The 25,350-nt window shown below is 28.8% G+C and overlaps 4 protein-coding genes across 7 annotated transcripts; 3 read left to right on the forward strand and 1 right to left on the reverse strand.

Moving 5' to 3' along the window:
- Window positions 1-100: 100 nt before the first annotated feature.
- Window positions 101-5,356, forward strand: LOC105839695 (ITG-like peptide). Its single transcript, XM_036294307.1, is given in 5 exon segments — window positions 101-311; window positions 1,097-1,156; window positions 1,159-1,245; window positions 1,931-2,019; window positions 2,372-5,356. Coding segments are annotated over 5 exon segments (552 nt in total). The 5' UTR covers window positions 101-139; the 3' UTR covers window positions 2,516-5,356.
- Window positions 5,357-8,071: 2,715 nt separating this feature from the next.
- LOC105830957 (zinc finger protein 431) lies at window positions 8,072-12,644 on the forward strand. Its single transcript, XM_012670715.3, is given in 6 exon segments — window positions 8,072-8,518; window positions 9,451-9,889; window positions 9,892-10,514; window positions 10,516-10,582; window positions 11,128-11,693; window positions 12,039-12,644. Coding segments are annotated over 6 exon segments (2,328 nt in total). The 5' UTR covers window positions 8,072-8,488; the 3' UTR covers window positions 12,642-12,644.
- A 1,579-nt stretch (window positions 12,645-14,223) lies between these two features.
- LOC118644199 (peptidyl-prolyl cis-trans isomerase FKBP8-like) lies at window positions 14,224-21,771 on the reverse strand. Of its 4 annotated transcripts, none has more exons than XM_036294298.1 (5): window positions 21,490-21,763; window positions 20,228-20,551; window positions 17,370-17,566; window positions 15,916-16,217; window positions 14,224-14,958 (listed from the first exon to the last, which is right to left on the reverse strand). In XM_036294298.1, exons 1-5 carry the CDS (start codon window positions 21,511-21,513, stop codon window positions 14,654-14,656), a joined length of 1,152 nt encoding a protein of 383 aa, XP_036150191.1. In that variant the 5' UTR covers window positions 21,514-21,763; the 3' UTR covers window positions 14,224-14,653. The 4 variants fall into 4 exon arrangements, with proteins under 4 accessions (XP_036150191.1, XP_036150193.1, XP_036150192.1 ...); XM_036294300.1 differs by having other exon boundaries at window positions 14,654-14,958; window positions 21,474-21,771; XM_036294299.1 differs by lacking the exon at window positions 21,490-21,763 and adding an exon at window positions 21,296-21,427 and having other exon boundaries at window positions 14,654-14,958.
- Window positions 21,772-22,738: 967 nt separating this feature from the next.
- On the forward strand, window positions 22,739-24,988 carry LOC118648081 (putative nuclease HARBI1). Its single transcript, XM_036294303.1, has 4 exons — window positions 22,739-23,289; window positions 23,384-23,530; window positions 24,021-24,288; window positions 24,378-24,988. The coding sequence occupies exons 1-4, from the start codon at window positions 23,033-23,035 to the stop codon at window positions 24,909-24,911; spliced, it is 1,206 nt and encodes a 401-aa protein (XP_036150196.1). The 5' UTR covers window positions 22,739-23,032; the 3' UTR covers window positions 24,912-24,988.
- The last annotated feature ends 362 nt before the right edge of the window (window positions 24,989-25,350 follow it).

Here is a 25,350-nt window from a genome sequence, read left to right on the forward strand (position 1 = left end):
ACTATTTTTTATTTAATTAAAAAGTAACTTATTATTTTTTAAAAGCAGATCTTTTTACACATACCATCCTATTTCTCAGTTTTTCCTAACAAAAATTATTTCGCAAACTCAAAATCCATAGTATGTGTTCCTAAACAGAATGCATTTAGGGTCTTATAAATTATATATTTTAAATAAAGCAGTCGGATCTTCAGAAGGATTGGGTGGTATGTACGAAGGAATCGAACCAACAGAAGAACCTTGCTATGAGAGGAAATGCGTGTACAATGACCACTGTTGCCCGGGTTCCATTTGTGTAAATCTCGATGGAGGTAAGTAAAAAAAGAGGACATGCCAATTAAAAATTTATCTCTATTAATTAAGGGGAATGGAAGATTGAAAATTGCGCAAAAATCAATTTTTATAACAAACTGAATAAACATATCAAAAGTAAAATTTTGAGGAATATTTATACAAGTAAAAAACTTATTTGTTTAAAAAAATTTCTTGCTTATATGTATGAAACAATGATAATTCTCGCTTATAATACATATAATTGAAACATTTTTTAAGAATTTGATAATCTTAGATTATATCAGCAGAAATATATTTTTATTTTCGATATTATAATATTATAGTCATCTGAAGAGCACAATATAATTATTCTGATAGTAATGATGTTTTAAAAAATGTTGATTTTTGAAGATATTATTTGAAGGTATTGTCATTTTCTATTCTATTTATTCTCTTTGATATGAAAATTATTATTGAATAATAAAAGTATATACTCCTAATGAAACAAAAGTCTTCATATAAGCAGTTATACCTATCTAACGCTATGTAATCTCACTTTAATTATTTATTATTTCAAAACAAGATTTTCTTCGAAACATCTCTTTTTCTATGTATAAAATAGAAAAAATATTTTCTATTCACAATTATCTTCTACTTTCATACATTTATGTAATTTGCCACAAAAAATTATCAAAACTAAACTACGATTTTCTGACAATTTTCTAATCCTTTTGATTGAATCTTTTCAATTAATAAAAATATCCTATTTCTTATTCTTTTTGATAAGAAAACAATCAAGAGTCATATAAGTATAAAATTCCAGTTGTTGGAACATGCGTCTACGATTTTGGTATGAAACAAGGCGAGCTTTGCAGACGGGATACCGATGCGAAACTGGATTAATGTGCTCCGAAATACCTGGACGCGAAACAAAATCGTGTCAACCGCCAACCAGTTCAAACAAATTATACAGTACGTATATTTTGTTTTTTGAAGTAGAGAACATATATACACCGTGTTCGATATACACTGCTAATATTAAAAATCTAAGTTTACACGCATCCCAAGTAACACAGTCTAACTATATTAGCTGCGACAGCAAAAAGTGGTTATAACAATGTTATAACGTTTCGGCCAGCTTTGATTTACAGCAAATGCTATTTTTGCTATTTTTAGCTGCAAAAGCGCTACAACAGCTAATAAAAATGTCAAAATACTGCAACAGCTATTTCAGCTATTTTGATAGCTGTGAAGTCATTGTGACAGACACTATTTTACTGTGAAGAGGTTATTATAACTTGTTTATAGCAAAATAGCTAAACAGTCAAATAACAGCAGCAATATTTTGAAAACCTAAAAATGTTATCCCATTTTTACTACTACAACATTGTCAAAACGTTATAATAATGTTGTGGCAGTAGCTGTGCTAGAAAAAAATGCTGTAATTTAAACTGCAACAATATCACAGCTGTTTTACAACTTTACGTGCTACTTGGGATTACATACATTACAAGTTTTTAATGCTGAAAGTGTGTGGCAAAAAATGCAACCATAGTTTCATATTTATATGTATATATATATATATATATACTATATATATATATATATATATATATTTTGTAAGATCATAAGAAAATTATATTTTACGTACTTACAGATGAGGAGTGCACTATATCAAGCGAGTGTGACATCACCCGTGGGCTATGCTGTCAGTTGCAAAGGCGACACCGGCAAACTCCTAGAAAGGTAACAATACCTAACTATTATAATTATAAAGCGTAATTACGTCTAAAATTTATTATAAAATTTTATTTCTCTTTAACAAAGTTGTGCGCATGGTAAAACATTTTTTTTACATCTTGATCTACAAATATAACTTTTTTAAATGTCAAGTATAATCACCAAATAAAACAATAGTTTTGATAATTGTAATAACTATATGGAAATATTTTCTCTTTAACAAAGTTGTGCGCATGGTAAAACATTTTTTTTTTTAACATCTTGATCTACAAATATAACTTTTTTTAATGTCAAGTATAATCGCTAAATAGAACAATAATTCGATAATTGTAATAACTATGTGAAAATATTTTGGTAGGTTTGCTCGTACTTCAAAGATCCCCTAGTTTGCATCGGGCCGGTGGCAACGGATCAGATAAAGTCCGTGATCCAGTACACTTCCGGCGAGAAACGGATCACCGGACAGGGCAACCGTCTGTTCAAGCGGATGCCGTTCGCCTAAACGCTCGCTCGTCGACTCACGACGAATGGGAAGTATAAGATAAGCTACGAGAAAATCAAATCCTCCTTTAGTCGTTGTGAAGATACCTAGGTCTAAGTCTGTCGATTCGACATTATCTCGATCTCCTTTCTAGTCCTAACTCTACTCTATGCCACGATACACCAGGAAGTATAATAGCGTGCGACAAAAAAGTTGAATTAAATGTTACTCGGGGAGATGTTACTTCGAAGAGATTTCTTCTTCGAATATAGCGCGACTGAAAAAAAAACCTATAACACATATCATAATAAGCCGTCTTATAGGTCTCTAGGGATAAGGGACATGCTAGTATAGTCGTGATAAAGATGAATGCGCTGATGTTTAAAAGCGCCATTCGACAAAGATGTTTCTTAATATGATATAGAGGTAAGAATCTTGCTACGAAAGGAAATGCGTGTACAATGATTACATGTTGCCCAGGTTCCACTTGTGAATCTCTGATGAAGGCAAAGCAAAAGTGGAAACAAATCGCCAATTGAAAGTTTATTAATTATTAATTAATTAAAACTTTTCAATTAATAAAAAATAATAAAGATCTTCTCCCTTTCATGTAGGCGATTACCAGTTTTGAGAAAAAGGATTATCTAACCGGTTTATCGGTTGGGTTTTCTTTCGAAATGTAGAGAGAGATTAGTGGAGCACTTTATTGCTCGTGATAAGTCAAGGTTATAGAAATAAGATATAATAAGTGAGAGAAAGAGAGAGGCGTGCACAAAGAAGAGAAGTGGAGTCTTTCTTATCGTCGCAGTGTCAACATTGATTATTATTTTATTCCATTAATCAACGACAATCTCGTTATGTTGGTCTGTGTAAGATATTTTGACTGACAAAGTCGATCTTTTGAGAATTTCCGAAGCAATAGAACAATAAATTATGACCATAGATAGACATAATGATACCGTATCCCTCAATGACGTGAGAACTTCAATGTCGATACCGTGAACGATAATATCATTAAAATTGTGGGAGACTGTACTTTTCAGCTGCAATTTCATACAGTTTCGCTACATGTACTACAAAGTGTGTATTAAAATTTACTTAGAATTTTCAAAATTGTGATATACAATATGATATGCAAGAAATGCTTTTGTATTTAAACATGTATTAGATGGAAAGCCTAATCAAGATCTAAAAGAACAGACAAATAATTCTAAAAGAGACCCTAAATTTGAGATTAAAAAGCTGTTTTCCTCAAAACAACTTCGAACTTGTTTGTAAAATATTTTGCAATCTTGACAAAACAACAAAATGAAGAAAGTGCAACTGAAAGAAACAGAGCTACCGTTAATGAATTGACTAAAAATGTTTAATTGGAGATCAAGAAACTTCAATGAGTCGGGATGCCAACGGGATATGACGAAAGAAATCGTTAATCACGTGCAATGGCGGGATTAAAGTCCAAATAAAATAAGTGAAATAACATTTCTAGCAGAGCCAAATCATATTTTCAATTATGACGGTTTCCATTTTATTGCTGAATATATGAAACATTTCATGTACAAACACTCGTAAGTCAACCCAATAATTTGAGAAAGCCGTCAGTAAGACTGGAGGCCTCTAATGAGACTCCGATAAACCGGTTATCCGTAAGTCCGCCACTGCACGTCCCGTTCATTATTCAAACGCACAGATCAAAGTATTTATTTTTCTTTCTGGTGCTTTACGAATGGTCGTCCGGCGGACGTCGCAAGAAACGCGAAGTGTCATTCAGACGGTTTTAATGGCAGAAAAGTATTTTCTACTGGGGGAAGAGAGCTGGAAGAGGCGCAAGTACCTTATAATTCGGTCGATGTTTCGAGTTACCCTTAGGAATAACTTAGACGTTTAAATCGACTCTCTAACGTCGAATACATTTACTCCTACCCTTCTCCAAAAAAAAAAACTTCGCACACTATCAGTGTGTATATTGTACTCGTATATTGTAATCTAAGTCTACGTCATGGAGTTGAAAAACGATACATTTAGACTGTAGGAGGATTAATTACACTGTAAACAATACATATCAAAGAGGGAGAAAATTTTCTTCGCTACCTTATACTCAGAGACATAGCATTATATATAAATATACACATATATGATGAGAGACGAAGGGAAAAGAGGAGACATTTTAACTCTTAATGGCAAATATAGGTGTATTGTTTGTTAAAAAAAAAAGATATCCCAAGCAAGTACCAAGAAGAGGAAGTTATTAAAAAATCGCGGAAATCGCTCTGTAAAACATAATCGCGGAAATCACTCTCTGTCGAGTTATAATATTGCGGAAATCGCTCTTAATTGTAGTAATGCTAGTGAAATCGTAATACTAAATACACGATGCATATTGTCTGTGGCTATTGTTATGTGAAATATTACTCTGTGGAAAAAACTTCATTATAATATTAATCGTTGTCGTCGACACTTGAGATCGATCATACAATGTTTTAAGCATAATCGTGGGAGGACGCAGTGTTAAGAGTTTTCCGAAATCACGTTCGCATACAACAATAACACAACAACAACAGCAAACAAAAATGTATAATCTCAGAGTATGCGTAGAATAATCTGTTCTTTGTCTCATTATTGAAAGAAAAAAGCTCTCGGCGAACCGCTGCTTTCCATGTCACTGGTGCTACAATCGTCAAGAGTCCCCTGAAGACATATTATCCTCTACTCTCGATATTTTCCGAAACGTTAATCTACCTGTGTAAGAACTCAAAACATATCATACGAAATGCCTAATGCATTTAAGAACATATCAACAAAATATGAATGTGTATTACAAGATATATTATCCTATTGGAATTATATACATATATATATTTTTATCTTTTGTCCATATGTATACCTAAGCTCTATATATACGTATTTACACAATATTCATATATTTTCTCGAGAGCGTATACCTATCAAATCATATATATATAATGCACGCACACAAAACACACACACATACACGCATATTTACATATCCACTCTGTTGTATGTAAAGTTCATACGTATGTAAAAATTTCAAGTGAATTTGTTGAGATTTTATTAATTTTGAACGTAAAGTTTTCTTATCTTAAATTGCAGATATAAAATTATTTATTAATGCGGATCGATAGCTAATCATATAAATTTACAATTTTAATTATAATTAATACATGACATTTTATTTACAATGTTATAATCTTGATGACTTTCCTCTTACCAAAAGAAGTATGAAATTTCATTATAAAATGTTTTAAAGCTGAAACCCTTTCAATTATATACTTGTTTCTTGTTTTATCATGTACAATGCCATCTGATTTTACGGTGTATGAAATTAATTACAAGTTTTATAAATATTTTAAATTAAAATTGTATTATTCCATAAACATGTAGAAAGAATTTTCTTATAATGTTGAACACATAATTATTTATGGCATATGTTGTAGAATACATCTTCTCGTTAGGTATAAAACAATATATACTTGTCTGCAAATATCTTATTTATATATATTTATATATAATATATATATATATATATATATATATATATATATATATAATACATAATTTCATAAACAGCATATGTATACATGCATGTGTGTATGTATGTATATATATATATATATATATATATATATATATTTATTTATTTATTTACACACACACACACACACACACACACACACACACACACACACACATATATGTATGTGAATATATATAGACACATTTTATCAAAAGTCTTTGTTCTATCTGAAAATCTTCTTTCTCTTATTAATCTAATTAGTCGGGCTAAGGAACTGGACTAAGAAGGCATTGTGAACTGCACTCACAAAAAAGATACATATCATAGCTTGTAAGATTCTTTGCCTTGTAAGGAAGTTCAGACGCATGTTCACAAAGCATAGAATGCGAGATGATGGCAATACAAAGCCGAATGAATCAAGCTGTCGCAAATTTTACGAGAAATTTGGCCATCTGGCCTTGAGTCGAAAGTACCTCTGCCGAAAGAGTTAATCCAACATAAAACTTTATGTGTTTATGACGTATATGTAAATGTATCGTTCAAAATTATAATATCTATAAAAAAGAGTTCTAATAGCTAAATGTGAAATACACGATGGTGCATATGAAATAAACTGAATATATTTCTGTCACTCCTTCTGGTCAAGTATTTTCTCCTCAAAAATACTTTCCGCTGCGCGCTCATGTAATCGATACTCGAATGTTTGTTCATTCATTTTTTAATGAAAAGGCAAAACTGCAAGAGTTCCAAAATAAATTTTTTTTCAGAAATAAACCGTTACAATATTTGATAAAAGTAAATCTCATCGATTCTTTAAATTTAGAAAATTGTAACTTTTTAACACAATGATTAAAAAAAATATTATGAGTAGAATATATATAATATTAATAATTATATATATGTATATATATTAAAATATTTTATATGTATATATTTTACACACACACACACACACACACACACCCACACACACACACAACACACACACACACACACACACACACACACACATATATATATATAATATATATTGCAAAACATTTTTCGAAGCAAATAATTAAAATTTCGTTCACATTATAAATACTTACAAATAAATATTTATATTCGACATTTTTCAATGTTGGCTCCTTTGACTATATAACAAAGATTGGCCCGTAATAAAATAAGGCTAGTCGTAATCGATCACGTTCAAGTATCGATTCGATCCGTTTTAATAATGATACGTCATCTTGCGGATATTAAAGCAAGCTTAAGTTAGATCATTCATGTCACATGATAATGCAATACGAATTAGAAAGCGATTCTAGCAAAGCAAGATTGAGTTTTATTTTACATCCTATATTGAGACTAATTCTTCAAGAAAGAATGAATATGACAATCACTCACTCCGTATAGTTTCTCTGCCATCGTTCGATGTCTCCTCCATCAAATCTCTTGTCCTTTACGTTTACGTCATCATGGCTCGATCCTTTTCGCAAATGAACAAGGAATTTACGATCGCGCACGCATTGTCGAAACACAATAAACGCGCGATACATTGCACAGCATTCCAACACGCGAGAGACACATATCTTCCTACCAAAGCGAAAAAAATACGCTCGCGTAAAACTGCAACTCGCTCGACTCGCCGGTGTGCTCGCGTTCGACGGATGAATAACGAACGCAGGCGAAAGAAATTCGAAATTTACGCACCCGAAGCTACACCTCGATGCTGTACCTGTGACACTTACAGCACTTTCTGTGCTTCAAATTAACAAATGTGGATTGTCTTATTTTATAGCAATTATTATTCCTCATATAATAATTTAAGTAAAATAAACATACGTATTGAAATTTAAGATAAATATTTATGGAATAAAATATTTGAAAAAATTATATTTATCCTTTTGCTGATCTCTTGCGGATTTGAACCGTTCTCTCAAAATATTTTTTATTTATTTTTTTACTTTTAATTATAAAATACAACTGTACTTTTGATTTTGAGTAAATTTTTTGTTGTCACATAAAATATTTTTTCCCCGTTATATACGATCATGTAAATATAATTTCTAGAATTTGTATTAGTTAGAACTTTGAGACTAGATCTACTTTTCTTACATAATTAGCAATTGAAAACTCTATAATTATCTAAATATTTAGAATTATCTAATATTTTTTAACTCTCTCATTTTTTTGGTTACGAAACGACTCAATTTGTATTTCCAGTATACATGCGCGACATGTATATCTACAGTATATCAATATTTTCAGCTTTTTGCACAGCACTTTTTAGGTTATGCGCAGTTATGCGTTATTCGTCGTATCTAATATTCTACGAATATTTCGAGAAATTTGCAAGCATGATCTTATGAATAATCAATATAACGAATTAACAAACTAAATGTACCGTCTCCTGTGTTACATAACAATTATATTCTTGTGCAAATATCAGATCGATTGTTAAGACTCAATAGTCCGGAATGATGACGCTACGTTTATTTGACAGCCAGGTAAGTTGACTACAGAAATTACTTTTCCGAATGACTTTTGGCGGGACAGCTTTAGTTTTCCGAAATGATTATCCTATTGTCCATTCAATTATAATCTGATTAAACAGTATTGTGATATAAAAAATCTAATTTTGATTTAAATTACCAAAAGATCTATGTATGTTGTAAAGCTTTATTATTAATCTTAGAGTGCTACTCATATCTTTTTACGTTAATACTGGATTAAGAATTTAAACACGAAATTAAAAAATTTTTTAATACTTTTTTACTTTATAAGATGTCAGAATAACAAAACTAACCTTATTTTAATAAAAAGCAAGAAAAAGAAGATACAAGAAAAACTATTCAAATAGCCAAATTATGCAGTGACCTGAGGGTACACTAAACACATATCAAATTCAAAAAAAGAAAAAAGTTTATTAAATGCTATTTTAAACTGTTGAACTTTTAATAACAAAAATTGTGCTAAACTTGAATTAGCACTTGGATGAAACGTCACCTACAAAATTAGGATACTTTTTTACACTCTGAAGTTTTTTACATTTTTCTACTTTATACAAGTTGCAAGATGTTAGAATAAACTGAACTAATTATTTTAAACAAATTCTAAATAAAATCTTAAATGTTATTTTAACCTATCAATATTTAAATAATAAAAATTAAATTAGTATTTAAAAATTGATCCATGATAATACTTTAGGATTAAACCTTTAGGATTAAGATAAGAATTTTAATTAAATATAAGCAATTGTACTGTTCTTTAAAAATAAATTAAATATTCTTGTTTATCTACATCTGTACACATTTATCCCCTTCAATATAAAATTATCTTGCTTTAAATTAGAAAATATCTGATCACATTATTTATGAAACGTACTAGTGCGTTAGATGTCATCTAGCAATTTTTATATTATATATTATCTATCTTTCAGGATTATTCGGCCCTGGATACTATGTCAAATGTGTGCACAGAAAACAACGAAATTGAAAGCTATGATTATTTGAGAGATTGCATTGGGACACTCGAGAATAAAAACTCTGAGGTCACTCTAGCAACTACTCCAAATACACAAGACATTGGTTTACAAGGAGATGGCTTGGACGACATTAATTTGAATAACATTGATTTCAATTTTATGAAAATCGACAGTTTACTGCTACATAATGAGGAGTCCACAAATTGCACAAAGAGCAATGAGGAAAAAACAAAAGAGGACAGATCAATGGATGTTAGTGTTTCACATTCGATTCGATATTTCAATACTATGAGTTTTCCAAATTTTGTAAATGATTCAAGCAAAGAATCGGATAGTGTAACATCTATTAATAACAATGAATTCTATGCATTTGACAAAGATCAATGTCTAGAAAACATAAAATAGAGAGTTACAATTGTCCTGTCAAACTTAACACAGAAAATAATACAGATACAACTTTTCACATAAATCAAAGCAATAATTGTATAAATCAAAACGTTACATCAGAGTTAAAATATGAAATAAAAATTGATAATTTAGAGTTATCAAATGGAAATGAACAGATTCAAAGGTGTGGACAATGCTTAATGACATTCCGATACAAAAGACACTTGGATCGTCATTTGGAGGGTCACCTGAAAAATAATTGTCCTCACTGTAATGAAAAATTCGCCAGACGAAAGCATCTGGAGATCCATCTATTTCGCGCACATGGAGAACGCGCGGTCAGACATTCTCATTTATGTGACATGTGTCCAAAAAGTTTCCCTAAACGCGCCCTACTAAACCGTCATAGAGCAAAACATAGCTATCAGAATGGCAAGGTGTGCTCGGAATGTGGAGATATGATAAATATAGATATGGATGAAAAAGAGCACAAAGAGAAACACTGCAAGAAAAGACAGTTCAAGTGCCAGCAATGTTTGCAAACGTTCAGTACTGAGCAAACATATTTGTCCCATATTCAGAATCATGATAATTATAAGTGTGCACACTGCGATATTACTTTTGCGTCGAAGAAAAAAGGCGCATGAACATTTTAGGGCAGTTCACGTTTCAAAATTAAGCGAACAAGAATCGACAAATGGTGAATATTAACATTATTATAAATTGAAGGATTTTCTATAAATCCAAACAAGTTTAAAAAATAACTGCAAAGGCTTGTACAAGTAATTTATTTATTGATTTATTCGTTAGAGCCAATAGTAATTTACAATTTATTTCAAAAAGTAAATTTTTCAAGAAACAAAGAAAAACTCTTTAAACCGTTCATTGTAATATAAATTTTTTTTTTTCTAAAAATATATAATTATATAATAGATATAAAAACAAAATTTTTTATTTCAATATTTTATGGATCCATTTAAAAGAAAAAAGAAACAATGTAATTTGATTCTCGCGAAGATACCATATTTTTATTTATCCATTTTAAATTATATTTCTCGTTTGATTCTCCCCAGAGTACAATTCTTCACGACAGATGCTATTAGTAGAAAATGATTTAATTTAATGATTAAAAAAATGGGGTTTTGTTATATTTTTGCAAATCCTCCAATTATATTATATTAAGGAACAAAAATCAACTTATTTCATTACTATTTAATAATATAATAATATAATAACATTTTACAGGTCCATATTTTTGTGCCGCTTGTAGACATACGTTCATAAAAAAAGATGACTATTTTCGACATTTGGAGTCCGCGTTGCATCTTAATAAAGTCAATAGAGAAATATCTATACAGGCAATATTTTCTTGTGCAATTTGTTCGAAAAAGTTAATCACGCAAAGAGCTCTAGATCAACATATCAGACGCATTCACAAAGGCGCAAAGCGATTTGCCTGTAATATGTATGGTTGTACGTTTCAGTGTGCCAGAAGGACAGATTTAGATAGGCACAAACAATTGCATGTAGAAGAGCGAAATGTCGTGTGTGAACATTGTGGTAAAACGTTCACCAGTGTCAGCATCTTGAAGGATCATGTACTTTACATTCACAGTAAAGAGCGGCAATTCATTTGCGAGAAATGTGGCAAGGCATTTAAGAGAAATAGTTTATTGAAAAGACATAAGTTATCGCACGAACAACATAGGCCATTTGCTTGTACGCAATGTAGCACCGCGTTCAAGCGTTCGCATCATCTCACTCGTCACATGGAAACTTGTCATAGAATTACATTGGAAAAAAAGAAAAAGGTAAAAAATAATTCTTGATATTTTACTGAAAATATTTTACATGTATAGGATATTCAGTGGAAGAAAACAGATGGGAGAAAATTTAAGGAGTGATTCTAGATAATACAAAACCAAGACTAATATAATTAAGACTTGGTTTTTTTAATTATGTTTAAATATTTACATATATGGTGTTTAAAGCATGTGAATATTTAGACAATAAATTATATAAATTATAAAATATAAAAAATAAGTTATAATCACAATTTTATTACACATTTTTATCTTATTTATTATTTATAGTCATTCTTTAAATTTTCTCTCGTTATCGAACAGTCTGCATATATACTTTGTTTTAATTTCAAGGTAGTAAAGCTCATGAAAACAAAGGATGGAAATCTTGTGCCAGTGCCAGATAAATCAAATAGATTGGAAACTAATAAACAAAAAACTGGAAGAAGACGCGAATTAATTCCAAAGAATAAAGAGAGAGATTATTCAATTACAAATGAAGATAAACAGACTATAAATGACAATTCGCAACTACAAATACAACAATTGTTAAATCCTTCAGAGGAAGCCTCTGAATGTCCAAACTTGTCATTGGAACTTACAAATTTATCTATTGTCGATTCTATTCCACAAGTTCTTTCATTAGTAGACGTAAACACGGGACAAGTGCTCACTGTAGAAATCGCTAACAACTCGGAATTGTTACCTGCTGCTAATGAACTCATTGATCAATTTGGAACAAATTGTAATGAAATTTTAAATTTACCAGATTATCAGGATATAGAATTCCAAAGTAGTCCTTTGAATATTGATCAAATATATTATAACAATACAAATTATTCAGAAATATCGTTGGAAAATATTGAAAGCTCATTTCCACTTGTAAGTAATAATAGTAAAATGGAAACGATAGAAAGCTATTTAACTCATGAATTTCCAACATTCCTTAATATTTGAAAATTTATGCAGCGAAAGTTTATTGTTTAAGTAATAGTATCACGGTTACTAAAATTTAATATATCACTATATTATTGTATATTTTATTAACATATGAAATTATTTATTTTGTTAATGATGAATATTATTAAATGTTATAAATATGTAAGTAATTAAATTTTATAAATATATATCTTATATTGCAAAATGTAATCTAACATTTGATTTTATAATTTTTGAAAATAAATGAATAAATATATTCTTTCAAAATAGAATTTTATTACTCACTGCAATAACAAACATTTCAATATTTTTATTATTTTCCGTATTAATATAAATAACGGAGTGGTCCCAATTGCCTACAGCTCGTTTGCACACAAATTTTGCAGAAATTCCCGATTGCCTACAGCTTCGTTTACGCACACGAAAACAATTAAAGTGCAAAAGTACGATTGCATACATGAAATTATTGTGCACATGTATATTGCACACATGATACTATTGCGCTCATACACATCGAAACGACATCCACGTTTGTACTGCACTACATGGGTTTGCGACTTTCCACGCAAAACGAGGTCCACCAACACCTCCCTTCTGCTTACAGAGTGCATGTGCGCAATAGTGTCATATGAATAATGTGCATGTGTGCAATATATATGTGTGTAATAGTATCAAGTGTATGTGCGCAATAATGTCGTGTGCAATCGTACTTTTGCACTTTATTTTTGTGTGTGCAAACGAAGCTATAGGCAATCGGGAATGTAGAGCCTACATTGTAGGCAACCAAAACTTAATGCATATTATTTTATTAAGATGCAAACGTAAAATTTAATTAAAAGATTAGACTGTATATACACTAAGTTAATATGTATTCAATATACTACTTACTTTATAGTGCCAAAATATTATAAATGTAACATTATCAATAATCTATATATTAGTGTATATTTTTAAAATTATATTTTTTAAAATATAAATAAACAGGATTGGATAGTAATTATTTTAAAAAATTAGAAATTTATTAAAATTAAAAGTTCATAATTTTAACTTAATTTAGCCAATTCTAATTAAATAAATTGTTAACTAGTTATTTTTAAGGCACATAAAGGGCACATAAAAAGGCACTTTTTAATTTATTAATTTTTTTTTAAATAAAATTAATTTGTCTATGTAAAAGAAAAAATTGTAAAAAATATTCTCCTATAAAAACATTTGTTATTTTACATAAATTTAACTTACAAATTATTTATTTAATTATTTATTATTTTGATATTTAAAGTAATCTAATTTTAAAAAATCATGTGACTTTCTAATCTAATACAAACAATACTTATTAAAATTAATTTTTGATTTAACTTAATCTTAACGCAGCTTTTAAATAAGTTAGTTTTTCATTCGTGTAACTCTTAACGTAACTAAATTAATTTTATAAGATATTCAAACTTTAATTTTATTTAAATTTAATTTTAGAAAATTATAAAATATATTATAAAATATATTAATTCACCCAATTCTGCTCTATTCTGCTGTATTAAGCATATTCGAAATTAGTTTTTTAAATATGTAAAACATAATATTTGGATAAAATTAAATTCTTAACTTTGTTTTTATAGATATATATCTTGTTATATATGTAATATGTACACAAAATACACCATACATAGAATTTATCAAAGAATTATTAATTTATGTTGCAAATAATTATATAAAATAACTATAATAATTCGAATATATACATTACGATTTTATAATTATTAAAAATTATCAAGTCAAGTTTTTTGTATTCATTATTTTCCGTATTTGTTTACTATTTATTAGTTCAAATATACTCATATCGCACGTTGGAAATATATAATTTAATATTACAATTATAAAAATTTACATTACTTTGACTAAGTTCAACAAATAATATTTGTAATATTTGTAATATTTAACTATATATTTCTGTTATTATAATACAAAGAAAATTATTTTGCACCTCATTGACTTGGTTTGTCTTCATTTTATCTTGTTTTTACATTCCCTTTTTTTCACGAAATGAATCTGTGTACAAGTATACCGCCGACGACAGCAGCAGACGCTCCAAGCAGAGTCCATAGAATTCCTTTAGCAATTTTTCTTTTATCTTCTACTTTTACATCCTTTGATGACTTATTAGTATTCACACCTAGCATTTTAGCATATAGATGCTTCTCTTTCCTATTTTGTTTTAAAACTTTTTCTTTTAAACTTATCAGTTCTGCTTGTAACAATTTCATATTTGGCTCCAACTTTTGCGCTTCAACAAAGGTCAAATAAGCTTTTGAATATTCCCCTTTAATTTTCAATATTTTTCCTGTAAACAATGTATATACAATGGCACAACATATAAAAATATATATTTGTACTACAAAAAATATGAATCAAGAATATTCCCATTAGCAAAGCTTGTCTAACCAAAATTGCATAAATCTGTGATTGCTGTACCATTAGACATTTGCTGTATATTTGTCTTCAATGATTTTGACATTGAAACAACATAAGCAACAATATACATATATATTGCCAGCAGTTTAACAGCGAGGTAACAGTATCAAAATTAATTCGCGTTGCTATTGTAACCTAACAACAATGTAATTCTACAAATTACCCAAATAGCACAAAATATTATCATAAATATTTATAAATATTTTACAAATTTATTTTCAAAAAATATTTTTTAAAGATTATATAATTATTTTCATAAACCATTTAGAAATGATACAAAAATTATTATCAACAATATATAGAATATATTTTTAAAATGTACTGAAAAATATTTATGGTATATGAATTGAAATATTTTGAGTTGAAGTATATGAAATTGAAATATTTTTTATATTCTTTAATAATAATGATATAAATATTTATTTTAAATATTTTCATAAATATTTATCATAATTTTTTTATACCTGACAAACTCGGACATAAAAATATGTACAAAATATTTATCATAAATATTTTCACTTCTTATAAATATTTTTTAAATATTGTGCTATGTGGGTATTATAGTAACATAATAGCAACACAAATTTTAATAACAGTGATTTCAAAATTGCCGACATGTTGGCAAGTTGCTATCCAAAGTTGTTATATCATGAAAACACCATTTTCCCAATAAATTCAGATGTTACAATAGTAACACACAATATGATATAATTGCAATTATAATTGCGAACAACATTGCCAATAACAATATAGATATGTTGCTCTCAGTTAAGAGTTAACTTAATAAAAAAAATAAACTAAAAGAAATTTATGTAAATTTTACTACCTTTTCTAAGTAAAGCTTTCTTATTTGTTGGTTGATACTTCAGAACTCGATTTACATTTTCTAAGGCTGAATCATAGGCTTCTGTTTCAATTAATGCAGCTGCCAAATTGTTGTATACCTTCATACTATCATCTAACAAAGTCTGCAGTTCTTTAGCAGTAACTGGTACTGTTTCTTCATATTTATTCCATTTTGTATCATCATCTAGTTGTAGATATTTCAATGCTCTTCGATAACATTGTATTGCAAAACTGAGATCCTTACGAATAAACCACCAATTTCCACGCTCGCGTTTCCTATTGCTGTAAGTCAGAGTTAGGTAAGTTAATATTTTTTAAAAACTAAATTAAATTAAAGCTAATGACTAAAATTTAGTTACATTAAAAGTTGCATAAATGAAAAATTTACTGTGAGTCAAACATTGCATTCAAATAAACTTAGTTAATTAAAAAAATATTAATTATATTAAATTAACATGTATAAGTTTTAAAAATTAGATTACTGTAAATAACAAAACAATTACAAATTATAAATTGTCAAATTTAGTAATTTGAAAATTAAATATAAAATAACAAAAAAATATTGTTATATATATATGTGTATGGAAATGTATTTTTTTCTTTTACATAAATAAATTTTTAACTTAAAAAAAATTAATAAATTAAAATTCAACTGTTTAAAATAACTAGTTAAAATAAAAAATTAGGTTAAAATTGTTGACCTATTAATTTTATTTCAATAATAATTTAGACCAATATGTGAATGATATAAGAAATAAAAAATGACATTTTTTTATTAAAGTAAATCTTAGTAATTAATATTTTATATCGATTACTAAATACATTTTTCAGTTTTATAAACTGTGTGCTGAAATAATTGTTAGACTTGAACCGCAACTGTAAACTGAGCTTAGAACTGTATCAAATTAATTTGCTAAATTTATTACTTAATTTTTAATTTTTTAATTGATTATATGTAAATACTATCCAACTCTCTCTACTGTAATAAATAAATTATAATACAATGTAAAAAAATCGCATAAAATCTTATTTTTAATAGCATGCAGTTAAGAAAAATTGATCTTTATAAAAAAAAAACATCAATATCAATATGTATATACAGATCTTCTAAAGATATTTCCTTATTTTTTAAAGATTAACCATCGTATTTTATTAATTTATTAATACCAATAAAAACATTATCTACTTAAATAAATGAAAATTCATGTTTGTTTATTTTACGAACAACTTAATTACTGCAAAATTCAAAACGATATTATTAAAACTGCTATATTATCTGATAAAATACACTTTCTTTATATTTTTGTTCCAAAAGTTCCATTTTTAATTTCTATATAAGAAATAATTTTTAGAAATAGGCATTGGCGATTTTTCTTTTTCCATGGTATATAACCAAAAATTATTACCCTATATATTTTATAACAAAACTATTACCCTATTTCTCTCCTTTGTTCAATACTTAAAGTCTCCATCTCAGGCTCATCTTCTATTGCTTTCAAGTGAACCGTGTACGTAATAGTGGAGTCAGGTGGTATAGATTTATTTCCATGAGGACCATAAGCAAATCTGGGATGGATTAGAATTTCAGCTATTTCGTTCAATTCCATCAGTATAATCGTTAAGTCTAATCCCTGTAATTTAAACATTTATATTGAACAAGAGACTAACAGTTGTAAACAAAAAGTAATTGCAGATTTTCTACAAAATCCAAATAAATGTTTATAATATAGATTATAGTGCCAAATCATTTTTTATCAGTAGCATCATATCATAAATAATTTTACTTTAGAAAGAATCTCAAACAGAAAACAAATATAAATAAAAGCAAGAATCAAACAAGCCTATTTTTTCTTTTAAACGTGACCTCAAAATATTGATTAAAGCATGAAACTTTGTTCTTATGTTATTATATATAACTATTTTACAACAATTACGTTTCTTGTCACACGTTCCTTGTTTTTTGGGGGGAGTTTGTTAACTTTTATCTTGTTAATTTCATTAAAACAGTAATATGTAAAGTGTCTTCACATACGGTGAAGAAGCAAAAAGATAATAGATAAAAAACAAAAAACAGAAACCAAAGAGCACATTATAGATCACTAGCGGATTCTGTCGTCGATAATAAAGGGGGAAGGAGTTAATAAAATTTTTCGCTGAACATTGTATATCAGACATCGGATAGTTTGAACACAGTGAATCCTATGAATAAAAATTTAATCCACAAGCGTCCGCGTTAATCGCGGACTGCGGCCTGCATCATTTTACTTAATTTTTTTTTAACAGATCTAGTAAGACTAATTTTTTAATTTAAAAGAAATGGGGTTAACTCCAATCCCCCTAGAATCCGCCAGTGTTACAGATTAATTTCAAAATGTTTGCAAACGTTTAAGAATGTTAGAAAAATATTTCATTAATCGTTAAAATAAGTATTTTTTTTTATAAAAAAAAACTTAACTCATTATTTTTCAAAGTTTTCTTAAATGTCAAAAAAACTTTTTCAATAGTTAAAAACAAGCATTTATCTAATTAAAAAAAAAGTTTAACATTGAAATATTTTTTTAATAAAAAAGAGGAACTTAAACCCTTTTACAAAATTTTTAGAAATATTTAGAAAAATGTTTCTTAGATATTAAAAAAATATATTTTAAGGGCATTATTTACTGATGAATGTTAGGGTATATATTCGGAAGATTACTAAACCTAATATACTATACCTAAACAGAAGGAAATATAAATATGTTTTGTTAAGAGTAATATGTAAAATTTTGTAAATAAAAAGTAAACAAATATTGTTTTATACCTCGAATAATATTTCCTTCTTTATCTTTATTATTTATGTTAATGAAAAAAGATAAATATAAAATATGTAATATGTGTAAAATATAAAATGTAACATTGCATGTCTACTTGTGCCAAAAATTTAAGTTTAAATCTATTTAAACTTTTAATTGATCATCTTTTTGGAAACCAATGGTAAACTACTAAAGTACCTATGCTAAGATGATTATTATTATGCATGTATGAAATGCAGATTATAATCCTCAATCATAATCGACTAAAAAAGTAAGTTTAACAAGTATATACAATATGTATATGTGTGTGTGTGGTGTGGTGGTGGTGGTGGTGGTGTGTGTGTGTGGTGTGTGTGTGTGTGTGTGTGTGGTGTGTGTGTGTGTGTGGTGTGTGTGTGTGTGTGTGTGTGTGTGTGTGTGTGTGTGTGTGTGTGTGTGTGTGTGTACATACACACATATATATAGATAGAGGGGGGGAAGGGAGGGGAAGAGAGAAATATAGTTAAATAATATGTAATAAATTTAAAATTTCCGCGAAAACCAAACAAGTCTACAATTTCTTATTTATTCTCTTAAATAATCTATAAAAATATTAAAATTTACGAAATATTAATATATTAATCTAAGGCTAGTATTTATATTTGAATCTTATTTTAAGAATATTAGAAAAATATTTCCATCTCAAGTAATGTCTTAAGATGTTAATATGGCTTTGTAATTGGTTGATAGCATCTTAAAACTGTACTTAAGATAATCTTAAATATAACTATGAATATCATCCTAAACCTTGTGTTTATATATGTCTAAAGAAAAATTACTATATTTACATAATAAATAAGTAAAGATGAATTTTTTGTTTCTTAGAAACATAACTTTTGGGAGTAAATAGTTGTAGCAGATCTTACAAGGAGATACTACAACTTGATAGTAATTGATTTTAATGAAATTTGTTGTATTAATAGGTCTTTATGTCAAGTGTTATGAAATAAAGTAATAACATGTACTTCTCAAGTATTCGCAAAAAAAACGAGAAAAAAATTCAATGCGCCTTAGAAGCTAATGTAATAGAGCATATAATTAAAAAAACTTGTAGTGTAGTGGTAGCATACCCGAGTTATAATGTCCACATTGCAAAAAAGTATTTCAGGAACAAATTGTTTAAATTAGCAAGAATTACTTGAATCAGCAACTCGACGTTATGCTATCACTGTGCTATAAGCTCGATTTACGTTCTATTCCATTAATTCCTAGGGTATATAAAATTTTTTTATCTCGATTTTCTCACAAACGCTTGTAACAAAAAATGTATGTTATACTTTATCTCATAACATTTGACATAAAGACCTATCAATATAATAAATTTTACTGAAATCTATTAATATCACATAGTGATTCCTTATTAATGCTTTCCAATTTCCACATTTTCCAATTTATTTGACTTAACTTTTTAGACTTGTTTGGTTTTTGGTAAGAAAAACCCTCCAATTACAATTACAATACCTGTATTACTTCCATGTCTCCTATTTGTATAGTTAAATTATTGTAGTCTTCCACAACTGTACCATCGTCGAGTTTACCAATCATCTTTATTGTACACATATCACCATTGTGCGGCTTTACATTTTCTTCACCCTTTTGTATAACTTTCTTCTTCAGCTGACCATTGCCAAGAATATCTAACCAATCATCGCTATCACATTGCAGATCCTTCTCAGAAGATTGTTGGGGATTTATTGCAGAATCCTTGGAATTATCATTGTATTCAGATACTTTGTAAGGAACATCTGCCTGTATTTCTTTCTCTGGTGTCCCACTTTCATCCATCTTAATAAGAAAAAAATTATTTCAATTATAATCAATAATAATAATTAAAACTAGAAATTATTTTTCTATAAAATAACCAATTTTTTTCGATCTTTCATAAAGAAGGCCTTACAAAAATAAAGCAATAAATTATAAGTATGATTTTATAATCACAAAATATAATTTTCTCAGATATAACTTATCTGAACATTTAAAGTTCTAAATACATACAAATGCAGTATATTTTTTTTAAACTAAAAGCATTGTAATTAATTATTACATTTATACATAATTTTTCTTAATACTGTATATGTATCCTATTTTTTAACACTTGTTTCTCTATACACATTGAGTTAAAACACTTCTAAGTTAGTTTTCAATATTCTTTTAAAAGTATAAAAAATTCTTTGATGACTCTTATATGTACTTTAACATAACTAGAAAATATCATTTATATTTGAAAAAGTGCAAATATCATATAGTGCTCTTGGTCCCTCCTCTCCAAAAATAAATTTACAGAATAAAATTGTCAGATTGTATGTGATATTGAAGAAACAAGTATACATACACTTTTTAAAGATGTAAAGTATACGTTAAAGTTGTTAAAGTGTAAGTCAATAATAATTTTTATACTTGGAAAAAGAGATTAATTCAAGTGTGACCCAACGTGTACAGATATGCAGGTTAACCACGAAAATTTCTCGTGATAAACACAAATTCTTCTCGAAATTGTAAACTTTGTAATATATTTTTCTCTAGGCTTACTTTAAACAGAAAATAAATTCTGTGAGAAGAACCTTACACTCTCGTCGAGCGATGCTTAGCGCAGTGATAACGAGAATGAATAAGCATGACAAGACATATTTGCTTCGTGATAAACTGTTACGAAAACCAGCTTGATCGCTGCTTTGATTAACAAATCAAAAATTTTATCGTATCCTACCGTTATATTTTTTTACCTTGGTGTGCAATGTGATGGTCATTATTCAAAAAAATCAGCAATCAGACGTAGGACGTAAGAAATTTCGTGTTACGTATTCTACTAAAAATCACTGGAAGATATACTACGGCAATGTGCGGCAATGCACGTACCGTACGTAGCCCCAAGGAATTGCACGTGCATCTGTCGAGAGTTAAATAATTCATTCAATCCATAGTCAAATCATTATTTAAATCGCCTGATAATGAAAGTTCTCGAAGATTCGTAAAAAAAAAAAATCGTTACATAAAGTTCTGAAACGAGTTTGTGAAAAAATTATGAATGTATAATGAGAAATCAGCCAGTTATGTTTGCGAAGGATATAAAAACCATTTAATAAAAACGATATAAATATCTTAGTTTTCTTATATTTCTCATTTATTAAGCATATAGATATAAAAATATTATGTTATAAATATTTTTTGCCAAGTTTTTTTCGTGTGAATGATTGAGAAAATATAATCCATGCTTGAAGAAATTAGGTTTGTTTGCGTTGCTTGAAATCCCCAAATTTGCACTTTAAGGTGCCTTTTCATGGGCATCAATTGACACCAATATTCTGACCTAGGCTGCGGTCCACTTGACACTACAAATGCTTCGAAGTGTTTGATTGACTAATCGAAACAAAGATTTTTACGAATTGACCAATCAAAGAATGCTTCGAAACGTTTGTAGCGTCAAGTGGACCGTAGCCAGCGTCAAGTGGACCGTTGCCTATACCCTAGTTTACACCGAGCACTTGGGCTGCGTTTCGATATTCACTGCCAGTACTGAAAATCTATAGTTTACGTCACATACACTGTAGAATTTCAGTACAGGGGCCCGATTCTTGAAGTCATTCGCAAAAGAAACGTATACGCAAATACTCGCTCTAACAGAAAGTTGTAAGTTTATTGGTTAATAGCCATACGATAGCCAATAAATTTCCAACTTTTCTGTAAGAACAGAATTTGCGAATACATTTCTCTTGCGAATGAATTCAAGAATCGAGCCCCTGGGATTGTTTGACACTTCTGAGCTGCGTTCCGTTTCAACGCATGATGCGCATAATGCATTGTTCATCCTTGTTTAACGTTTGACAAACAACAAGGATGAACGATGCATCATGCGTATTATGCGTGAAACGGAACGCACCCCTGTATATTTAAGACGCCATGTTTTGTCGAACTAGAATGAGATGGCACGACTCTCTGTATAGGGACTCTAGTGTAAACTAGGTTTATAATACAGCTAAGGAACATGCAAATGTGAAGCTGTGCATGCTCATGCTGTTACAACATCCTGTATCATCATCGTTTAATTTTGTATAACTCGAAGGCTGCGGTCCGAAATGATTTCATGGCACTTACAGCGCTCAAGGCGCTCACGGCCGGTCCGATTCAAATATGACGCTATAGACACTTTCGTTTCGGACCGGCCGTAAGCTCACTTACGTGCTATGTAACCTAAAATACTGTTTGGTTTATTAAAAATTATATTGTCAACATTGTCTAGAAGCCTTAAATCTTAGTATAATATACGAAATGGAGAAGAAACAACAGAAAATAATATTGTCGCAATATTTGGAATTTTGTTTGGAAAGCGATAGTGATTTAGAATTTGCAATTGATATATCCTCAAGTAGTGACGACGAAGAGGAAAAAACACAAAATTTTATACAAATAATGTGTTTGTATTTAAATGAACGAAGAAGTAAAACCCATATGAGACCTCGCATCAAGGATTACATTGAAAAAATTGTTCCCAATTATACTGCAGAAGAATTTAAAATGCATTTTAGGTATGTAAAGTTTTGGCTTAAATTCGAAAAATATTGTAATTGGAATATAAATATCAACTCTAGCGAGTGTGAAATATTATTTCTTTCTTTACAGATTACTACCTGAAACTTTTCAATTTTTATTGGAATTGATAGGACCTGCATTAAGTAGCACAAGGTCAATTAGTGGTAGGAAACCAATATCTGCACAAAAGCAGTTGTTGATGGCTTTGTGGATGATGGGAACACCAGATTCATACAGGTATATTATTATACCTAATTATTAAAAGCATTATACAAGCCTTGCATAAAACGTCGAATTAAAAAGAATTAAAAAATATTGACTTTTTGCAAAAAGTAGAATTCAGAAGATATTTAATTGAATATTCTAAATTCTGAATTGGATTCTGTTCTTTGAGGATTCAATTCTTCGCATTCAATCGCAATAAGAGGCATTCAAATGAATGCGAACCCTCACATTAAAAAAGATTTATTTCTTCTGCTAATTGTTATCGGATTCAGAGGCAAATAAGATTTACTGATTCTATTCTCAATATCGCACTGAAAAGTATTGACCACGATCCAATCCGAGATTTCTGCAAAGCAGAATTTATAATAAAATCTCGTGAATGCAAAACACTATGTTTGAATAAGACATTTTATGCAAGGAATATTATGGGACTTTTTCAAGAAAGTGAAAAGAGAAAATTGTCTTAAATTGTAACAGGAATTACATTAAGTCTGACTTGCAGATCTGTGTGTACAAAATTTAACTTGGGAAAAGCTACAGCAATTCGTACAATGAGAAGAGTTGCTTATGCTTTGCACACTCTAGCTCCTCGATTTATTAAGTGGCCTGTGGATGAGAGAGCAGCTAAAGTAATGATAGAATTTGAAAAAGCCAGTGCATTTCCTAATGTTTTAGGAGCCATTGATGGAACTCACATTAAAATAAGAGCTCCACAACAGGATAAACAATCATATGTGAATCGTAAAGGATACCATTCAATCCATGTGCAAGTAAGAATATCAAAATATGTCTAAAAAATAATTAGACACTGTTTTTGTTTCCTTGTTATGCTTATTTTTGTGTTTAATTTTTTTCTTAGGCAGTTTGTACTCAAAACTTGCTTTTTACGAGTGTCTTTGCTGGAAATGTTGGATCAGTGCATGATGCACGTGTTTTTCGACTTTCTCCTGTCAGTCAGTATGTTCAAGATCCAGAGATCTATTTTCCTTATAATTCTCATCTTGTTGGAGATTCTGCATATGGCATTCATCCATGTATAATGGTACCTTTTAAAGATAATGGCCATTTGACGAATAGACAGAAAAATTTTAATTTTTGTTTATCCTCTGCGAGAATTGCAATTGAGAGAGCCTTTGGGTTATGGAAAGGACGATGGAGAAGCATTTTGGATTGTCTACCTATGGTCACTTTGGAAAAAATTCCAGAATACTTAATAGCTACTTGTGTATTACACAATATTTGTATCTTGAAAGGCGATTTAATAGATTTCAATGAAACACATGAACAAAACAGACACCGTGGAACACTAATACCCGGTAGAACAGAGGATGGTAATGTTAAACGACAAGCAATTATGAATAATTTAATTATAAGGATTAATGGTGCTATATAACTATTCTATATCTATCTATATATGTATGTACATTTACCTTTTTTATATTTTTAAGCTAAATAAATTTTGTAAATTAATTTTGTGACGTTTTAATTTAAGAATATATATCCCTTTTTAGCAATAAGGTTAAAGTAAAAATAATTAAACACTTTGTTACAAGTGATATTTATTTATTAAGATTTCATAGTTTGGTAATTGTATTGTATAAATAATATAAATTATCTGCAATATCTATATATTTGTATAACAAATTTAAACTATGTTTGTACTATAGATAATACAAATATATATTAAATTTTTATTTAATATGTGTAAATAACAAATACCTTTTTTTTTGCGTACCTTTACAATATCAAAATTTAATCAACTTAAATATAAAACAAAAATAATGTTTTTACTAAAAATAAAACAAAATAATATTATTTAACTGTAAAAGTAA

This window comes from Monomorium pharaonis, unplaced genomic scaffold (genome assembly GCF_013373865.1).
Source record: "Monomorium pharaonis isolate MP-MQ-018 unplaced genomic scaffold, ASM1337386v2 scaffold_163, whole genome shotgun sequence".
Taxonomy (NCBI): domain Eukaryota; kingdom Metazoa; phylum Arthropoda; class Insecta; order Hymenoptera; family Formicidae; genus Monomorium; species Monomorium pharaonis.